At 43.5% G+C, this 8,992-nt stretch overlaps 1 protein-coding gene across 1 annotated transcript; it reads right to left on the bottom strand.

The window, feature by feature from the left end:
- Window positions 1–1,789: 1,789 nt before the first annotated feature.
- Window positions 1,790–3,376, bottom strand: CHRM5 (cholinergic receptor muscarinic 5). The gene has a single exon (XM_065636415.1). It carries the CDS (start codon window positions 3,374–3,376, stop codon window positions 1,790–1,792), a length of 1,587 nt encoding a protein of 528 aa, XP_065492487.1.
- Window positions 3,377–8,992: the final 5,616 nt, after the last annotated feature.

The following is an 8,992-nucleotide window of genomic DNA, read 5'->3' as shown; positions in this document are numbered from 1 at the left end:
TGATATGATAATTTAATAAATTATACAAACAATTTCACTGAGAGAAACAGTACATTCAGGATGAGTAATACAATTCCTGAAATGTGCAACAGGGTCATGCCACCACTTCAATGTTCCACTAAAGTGCATAGTAGATACAATATGAAGATTGGCCCAAACTAATATTCCAGAGCATGTCACCCTGAATTTTGATGGAAAGGCTAGAACTGAATCTGAACTTTGTGTACATATATGTCTCATTTATTCATAAACATTTGTTTACTTTAGGACTTCATTCCTTATGACTCCTGTCACCACTGACTTTGTTTTCTCCTGGCCTCTCCTGAGGCTTCGTGTTTGTTCCCACCACAAGGAGCCAGGTCACCAGCTCCGTTCCAGTGGCCTTCTGCTAAAGGCGGCCCCGCGCTCATGCCCTCACTCGGTCAATGCTGATGGACTCCTGCCCATCTCACACAGACATCAGACAGGCACATGCAGTTCAACCCTGCCACGGAAGTGTCCTCACACAAACCCAAAGCCCCGGCAAACCTCAGCTAGTGGCCAGAGTCTCAGCTCATTGTAAGCAGCCCAGTACAGCCCAGTTCCAGAAGCCACAGCCATCGGAGCTATTGACTCCAGCTCCCAGTACTGTAGCAGATATGGTTCCGCTGGACCAAAAGATAGCGACTGGAGATAACTTATGTTTCCAAGCACCTGATGTTGGCTAGTATTTGTAAAGCTATTTTGAGACAAAACGTGCTAAGAAAGTGCACAGTGTCCTTAATAGTTTTATAGACATATTCAAAAATTATGTAAAATATCTTTATTCTTTCAGAGATGCCAATTCTGTCACTGTTTATAATAACTTAGTAATATATAAGTAAATGTACAGAGCATCAATATATATTTTTCTCTTGTTCTGCATCATTACATCAGCAATGGAAACTTTTGGGGCAAGGGGAAGTGCAACAAGAAGATTGCAAAAAATACTTTCTTCATGTTGCAAAGTAAATAGCCTATGCCCGTTATGCTTTACAGTCAGTTCTGGTTTGTACCATTGTCACAATTGCATAAAATTTTAAAATTTCCTTCAGAAGCATTGTGAAAAAGAGAATTTTGGAGCTAGCTGCTAACCACCACTATGTTTTACAGATGGCAGTGACTTGCACGATGGGACTGAGATTGGGATTGACTTCTTCATATACAAAATACGTTATCTATTTCCTCCACTATGAGCACATTACTATGTGGAAATCTTCTCAGTATTACATTCCCCTATAATACGTGTGTTCCTTTGGAATATTATGAATCTCCCTAACCATTTAGTATTGGGGATGACAGCATTTCTGCCTTTAAATAGTCCTTATTTTGTTCCAACAGCAGGTGGAAAAGTCTCAAAACAGAAGTAGTACGAACTCCATTGCTTCGTACATTGAAAACTAAACAGACAACACACTAGAAAGGAACTAAGGGAAGAAAGAGTTTTACACTACAGTGAGGTAGACTGAATGACCATCCCACTAGTAGTTTATAATTTACATATTCTCAGACTGAAAGAAAGGACAGAAGACCCCAAACATGATAACTTTAATGTAGAAGATCTACCACATAATCAAAAACACCGTGTTGCTCACAGCAGCCACTGACTTCTTTATCCCAAGCAGACGACTTTCATGCAAAATTTTACTTTTCTGCAGATTTTTTTAACTCCTAGACATATAAAGTAACAACTTTGAGAAGACAGGATTACACTCAATTTAGTAGGTTACGTCAATATCTGTTTTCCCCCTTATCCCTTATATAGGAGCAATTATGGCAGTCTGGTATTGCCCTGCCAGTATAGTTTCTCTTCCACTTTTTTCTTTTTCCACTGGCAGAAAAGCAGCATCTTAAAAGTTTTCCTGAAAGTTTTGTTACAGAGGGCGTAACACATGGGGTTAACAGTGCTGTTCACATAGCAAAGCCAATATCCAAGGTGCCACAGTGTCAGGGGAATGCAGTCAGAGCAGAATGTGGAGATCAAAACCATGATATTATAGGGAGTCCATGTGATGATAAAAGCCAAAAGAATGGCACTTAAAGTCTGTGCTGCTTTGCGTTCCTTTATGAGAACCATCCGTTTCCTTTTGGTGATTTGATTATTTAGATTTGGATCCATGCTTTTGATGGAAGGATCCTTTGACAGAGCAGCAGAACAAGGAGTTATTTTTACCTTACGGCAACCGTTGTTGGCTTCCTGGGTACCATCAGCCTTAACCACCAACCGGAATTTATAGGCCACACATTTTTTACTTTTTTGTATGTGGCCTTTGGCAGGTGACAAAAAGTATTTCTGGTTCTCAAAATCATTTTCTTCAGGTTGGTCTTTGACAACAACATCCGTACACTCATGAAACTCTTCTGCCTTACCTTTAGATGGACTTTTGTAAGTTACTTGGAAAACTGAATCGGCGCCAAGTTTATCCTCATCTTCTGAAGATGTGTAGCTGCTGCAGGTGGTTAACTGGTCAGCCCTAGCCCAGTCGTTACAAGTACTTGCTGCCTGAGAGGCTTTCACCGTAGCTGATGTACTTCGACTAGATGAAGACCAGGAAGCCTGACACCTCTCTCTTTTAACTAAGTTTTGCTGCTTACAACTGAAGCAAGACTTCAGGAAAGATTTCTGAGGCTTTATCATCTCAAACTCTGCCACAGACTCCGAACCCTGCAGTTCAGCAAGGTCCTTGGTACGTTTCTCTGTCTCTTTATAGATGCGGCAATACAGAATGGTCATCACAGACACTGGAATGTAAAAAGCAGCAATTGCAGTACCAAAAGTGATAATGGGCTCGTATAAAAACTGTATCTGGCACTCTTCAGGTGGTACTGTTCGTTCACCCACGAAATACTGCCAGCACAAGATTACGGGTGCCCACAACACAAAGGAAATTAGCCAAGCCAGACCAATCATGATACCGGCTCTTTTGGGCGTGCGTTTGGCCCTGTAAGTTAAAGGCCTCGTGATGGAAAAATATCTGTCAAAACTGATGACTAGGAGGTTCATTACTGAGGCGTTGCTAGCTACATAGTCCAGTGCTAGCCACAGGTCACAGGCAAGGCTTCCAAGAGACCAATGGCCTATGAGTATATAAGATGTATAAAGGTTCATAGAAAATATTCCAATGATGAGATCTGCACAGGCGAGGCTGAGCAAGTAATAATTGTTGACAGTTTTCAGCTGACTGTTAACCTTGAAGGATATCATGACAAGAATATTTCCCACTATGGTTATTAAGCTTACAATTGCAGTCACAGTGGCAATAGTAATGACTTCCCAGAGGCTATGCCCTTCTAACTGCTTATGGTTGATGGATGAACCGTTTACAACAGTAGAATTGCTGAATAAATTTACTTCCATTCTTGTTCTTGGTGTATTGTCATCGGGATCTTAGCACTGTTGTATATTGCTTTCTGTACTCACAAAGATTCTTTTGGAGACAGCTATAAAGACCAAAGGAAAAAACAGAAAAAGAAAGCAGCTCATTAAATAGCACAGACTTCCATTAGAGTTACCATAAACCACTTGTAAAACAATCTATCAAATTATTTGTGCTCTCTTGCATTTTGACTACCGTCTCTACCATTCGGAACATAACTAAACCACACAAATGTACATTCTAGGACAATGTACCCTGGCATCTTATGACATTTCTAAATGCAATCAAAACAACTATTCTTTCTTAAGACAGGCAATCACACCAGCTTTTATATTTTGAATACCTAGGAGGTGCACTACGTATTCTTTAAGAAAGACATTTAAAGTTTTGCAGTGTAATAAGACAGTGAGTCACTGTGTTGCTTCCTACAGTACTATGTAGAAGACATGTCAAGATTTCAGAAATTATTTTTGGAAAATTTGGAGAAGTGACCTACAACAGAATGAAAGTAAGAGGAAACTGAGGGTGCATGGGGAGTTAGGAACCATGCTGGCATGGTGGCAGCGGGAAACAATTAGATATTAGAAGTGCTTGTGGCAATTGCAGGGGAATCTTTGAGTTAAAGTAGCAGGCAAGGCCAAGAAGACGTTTTTGGAAAAATAAGTTAGGCAGGAAAGACTTTTCTCTATTGGGAGATCTCGGGACAGAGAAGACTGATTGGGTGAGGCATGGAAATGCAGTTTGGGTAGTTTGGGTGAGTGAATGGTAGGATTGAGGACAGAAAGGAGTAAAGTGAAGAGGAAGCAGCAACAGATTACCACAGTGACAAATAATGCAATAAAACCAATTTAATTTTTGCATAAGCAGTGAAAGGTGGAAATGGCACCACTGTCACTCTATTAATGCATACACGTCTGTCTGATGCCCATCCCTTCCGACATTTTTCACTGCTGTTTTCTTGTCCCAGTGAACGAATGCCTGAATTAGGTAGTCTGGTTCTTACACAGGTATCTGCTATTTTTTGAGTCATTCCATCATACCAGATGATGCTAATCACTTATTCAATGCTTAATCTTGCTATACTGTATAATTTTGGAATAGTCAAATAGTAGTTAGTTTTTTAAGTCAGAAATTAAATAGAAACTATTAACAGTTTGTTTATTAGGCCTCTAGCCAGTATAAAAGCGATCAGACAATCTCTTTTTTCAAAACAGACACAGGTTCAGCTAAAATTATCACATAAATCACCTATTAAAGTCCAACTCTAAGTCTTTAGGATTCTCTTGGCATCAGAGCTCTATTATACGGTCCTCCCTATGCATCCATACCACTTCTCTGTTCTTTTCCCCTTTCATCCTAACTGTCAGAACATTATTTTCTTTGGTCTTGGCAAGTGTCTTCTATCAACCGCAAGCTTTCACAGCCTATCCCTTTCCCACGTCATCACCTATTTTTTGTACCAAGCAGTTGGGCCCTGTCTCTCATCAGCTGAACACATCGTTATTTTATAGCCACTTACTGAATTTTTAGAAAAGCACCTTATTTTCTTTCATTGTCCTCTTATTTGTTTTCATTGTTTCCTTCGCTTTTGCCCCAGGTCTCCTAAATATCCACAGAGGAGTATAGTATTTCTTCCTCAAACCCTCCCTAATGATCACCTCTTGTTGTGATGAAATTCAATAATGGTACATTTCCTGGTGCGCTGAGACCAGTGTCTCACTGTCTATTGTACTACCTAAAATGGTTCTCCATCTCTGTGTGTCTGTCATCTCCCGTCTTATATTTAGATGTTTGTGCATCTGTATTCTTTTCCTACACAATGTATACCGAACCCAACTTAACAGGATTCTAGTTCATGTATAGGCCTTGCAGCCTAGTTACAATCATAATATACACACATTGACCATCTGTACAGTTGGCTCTCTACAGCCTCCAGAGCCAGTCTAGCAGCCAAGAATAGCTGAACTGCCACAGCAGCCCTAACAAGCTCCATGCAAGGAAAGAAAGTTCATCCAGGTTCTGCGTTCTGCAAAGACTTCCCCCAACTCAGAGCTGTCCCAATGGGTGCACATCTTGAAATGTAGGAATTAATTTAATGTGAAACAAAGGTGTGTGGAGGAGCTGCCTGGCTGTGATAGGCAGCTGAGCTGTGAGGGATGAATCTGTATGTCTCTGCTATCTCACATGGCTCACGCTTCTTTTCCTCTGGACAGTCAGCACAGTTGTTTTGCACATCAACAGCTCTGTGTGACTAAATTTTAAAGCATGGCAGTTTGGTAATGGGTTTAGTGTGGCAATGCCAGGGGGCAGCGAGAGCCGGCTGCTCTGCGAGAGAAGGTGAGCCATTGGTGGAGTGTGATACCAAGGCAGGTGGGAGCAGAGACCTCATCAAGAAGAAGCAGGATGCAGAGCAGCACATTTGATTCGTGACCAGGGCCAGAGGCAGTGATCAGGGTCAGACATAGTCTGGTGATTGCACAGCAAATCCGTAGTGAAGAGGCAGGTCCGTGACCAAGCCAGGAAGCCCAGCCAGCACATCTGAGTCAGGATCAGGACCAGGACCAAGGAGGCAGGAGACCAGCTGTGGATGTAGGAGCTGCCCATCTGCAATGCAGCACAGGTGAGGGCCAGCTGTACAGCCTCAGCTTAAAAGTAGTTCCCAAGAGAAAGGAGAGGGAGGCCCTCACTTTTAGCATTCTTTACAACAGGTCTTATCGGCACAGCAGCTGACCTTGGACTCAGCCAGCTAAACTCCAACGCAGCCAACAGCGCTCCTAGAAGGGGGCTGTGCTCCAGGCCTTGACAGCTGATGTATCTGAAGCACTGTCAGGGCTCATGATTTTTTGCAACTTGCAAGCTTTCAGAAAACGCTAGACTTGAAAAGGGTCCAGCTATGAATGTCAGGCACATGGATAAACCTCTACTAACTTCTACATTTGCCTAACACCTGGGGTTGAGCAGCTGCTTAGGATGACTGTGGGAGACTGTTGGAACTTTCTGCCTTTTTTTGCCAGAAGATGACACTTTTCTCAGAAGAGGGGAGACTAGAAATTGTCTAGAAGCTATGGCCTGTAATGCTTTTGGTTTTTGCCATAGTTAGCAGTGTCCTCCTCTCAGGTCACTTACCCTCCCTAGCATTAGGATTTAGGAAGAAAGACTGCTGAAGCTACCCCATGTAGACTGCAGACTTCAGAGTAACAGGAGAAGCAGAAATCATTGTTGTCCTGACACAATTGTTCTTGGTTCGAACTAACATGGGCAGGAGGAACACTGGTAATATGGTATAGAAATTATAATTAATTTCTAAATAAAAAGCACTTTCATTATCTTAATGCAAAGCCTTCCCTCCATAATGGGCTGTTTTACCGTGATGCCTATAAAAACTGACAGTAGCTAAGCTGCTGGTATGCAAAGATCTCTTCTTGGCTTGTTGACCATTGTTATCATATCTTCATACTCTGTCATCTTTTGTCTTATGGGTCTGTCTTAACACTTTATGGTGTTACCTTTTGTTCTCTATTTGTGTATCACTCAAGGCAATAGTGCCTGTGAGTGGGAACTCTGTGTGCTATGGTAACGTAATTGAATGTTACTTGTCTAGCATAAAAGATTATAATAATAGGGAGATAAAAAATTAAATCACAAAATCAAAATGTGCATGTACAGTATCATGACTTTGCTATCAGTCTCATAATTATTGATGCATGAACTTCACGCTTCTGAGTTGTAATGATATTTGTTGCCAAATATTAGTGATATTTTTTTCAATCTAGCTGTAAGTATTAATTAATGTGAGTTGTTAAATTTGTACATATAGTCAGCTTACAGTGATCTGCAGGCAGATTGTTCATGTCATAGATTAATTGCACCACAGATGCAGGCACAGCTTGGGTTCGCCAGCTTTCATTAGCTCTAGTTCAGCACTGAGTCTGCCAGACCTGTGCTGGCTGCACAAGGAATCGTTTAGATGTCTCTGGAATGTGCTTGCCAGTGCTGCTCCCCGTTACTTGATTTATTTGCTTGTGTTGCACTGGAGTCATGGTAAGCTAATTTACTGAGTTGCTGCACGCTATGCTCCAGAATCAAGCAGTCTTTACCACTGGTAGTAGTGCAGAGACACTACAGCCCATGATTTCACAGTATGGGAGTTTTGGTCACATTTTGCTATAAGGACTACTGGGTTTAAAACACTTCAAAAGCAGATTGATATTCTAATGTGTGTTGTCAAATGATAGCCTGTGCTCAAAAGCAACTGGGCATGCCTGCTGTTAGGGAACTGGTTAACTTTCCTGAGGATAGCACAGGTGCCTGCCTAATTTCAAGCAGAGCAGGACAAACCAGCCTAGCTCTACGGCACAGAGCTGCTCTGGTGTCCCTGCTCTGTGTCCTCAGAGCAAGACACTCCTCAAGAGGCTGCAGAGTCACCTCATGCACTTCACGTAGCATAGGCTTGTGTGTGACACCCTGCCAGCCAGGCCTTGGTTGCTTTTTCCCTTGTTTGCTACAGAAAGCTAACTTTGGGTCCTGGTCTTGGGTCACAACAACCCCATGCAACACTACAGGCTTGGGGCAGAGTGGCTAGAAAGATGTCCAGCAGAAAAGGACCTGGGAGTGTTGATCCACAGCTGGCTGAATATGAGCCAGCAGTGTGCCCAGGTGGCCAAAAAAGCCAACAGCATCCTGGCTTGTATCAGCAATAGTGTGGCCAGCAGGACCAGGGCAGGGATCATCCCCTTGTCCTCAGCACAGGTGAGGCCGCATCTTGAATCCTGTGTTCAGTTTTGGGCCCCTCACTACCAGAAAGACATTGAGGTGCTGGAGCGAGCTCAGAGAAGGGCAACGAAGCTGGTGAGGGGTCTGGAGCACAAGCCTGATGAGGAGCAGCTGAGGGAACTGGGGCTGTTTAGCCTAGAGGAGGCCTAGGGGAGACCTCCTCACTCTCTACAACTACCTGAAAGGAGGTTGTAGCGAGATGGGTGTTAGTCTTTTCTCCCACTTAACAAGGGGTAAGACAAGAGTAAAAATGTCCTCAAGTTGCACCAGAAGAGGTTTAGATTGGGTATTAGGAAAAATTTCTTCGTGGAACAGGTTGTCAAGCACTGGAACAGGCTGCCCATGGAAGTGGTTGAGTCACCATCCCTGGAGGTGTTTAAAAAACATGTAGATGTGGTGCTTGGAGACTTGGTTTAGTGGTAGACTTGGCAGTGTTAGGTTAATGGTCTTAAGGGTCTTTTCCCACCCAAACAATTCCATGATTCATGCAGCTTTTGGTAGGAGTGCTGTTTTCTAAACATTTTTTGTTTGTTTGAGATATATGTGGAAAGCTATTAACAGCAGTTTTTCACTCCTTGGTCGTTCAGACTTGCAGAGGGCACACGGGCCAACGCTCCCGAGGCTCGCCCGGGCCGGAGCCGGGCAGACTGCGGGTCCCGTCGGCCGCGGGGCCCGGGCCCACTGCCCTGCCCGCAGCCGCGCTGCCGGCCCGGCCGAGCGCTATCCGCCGCCCGCAGGGGGAGCTGCTGAGGGCGCGGGCGCCGCCATTTCCCTCTGTCGCGGCCTCTTTCCGGGAGTAGGCGGGGACCGGCGCGGCCCAGGCC

This window comes from Caloenas nicobarica, chromosome 5, assembly GCF_036013445.1.
Source record: "Caloenas nicobarica isolate bCalNic1 chromosome 5, bCalNic1.hap1, whole genome shotgun sequence".
Lineage (NCBI taxonomy): Eukaryota > Metazoa > Chordata > Aves > Columbiformes > Columbidae > Caloenas > Caloenas nicobarica.
Note: the sequence above shows the minus strand (reverse complement) of the source record. Positions and strands in the feature narration are given on the sequence as shown.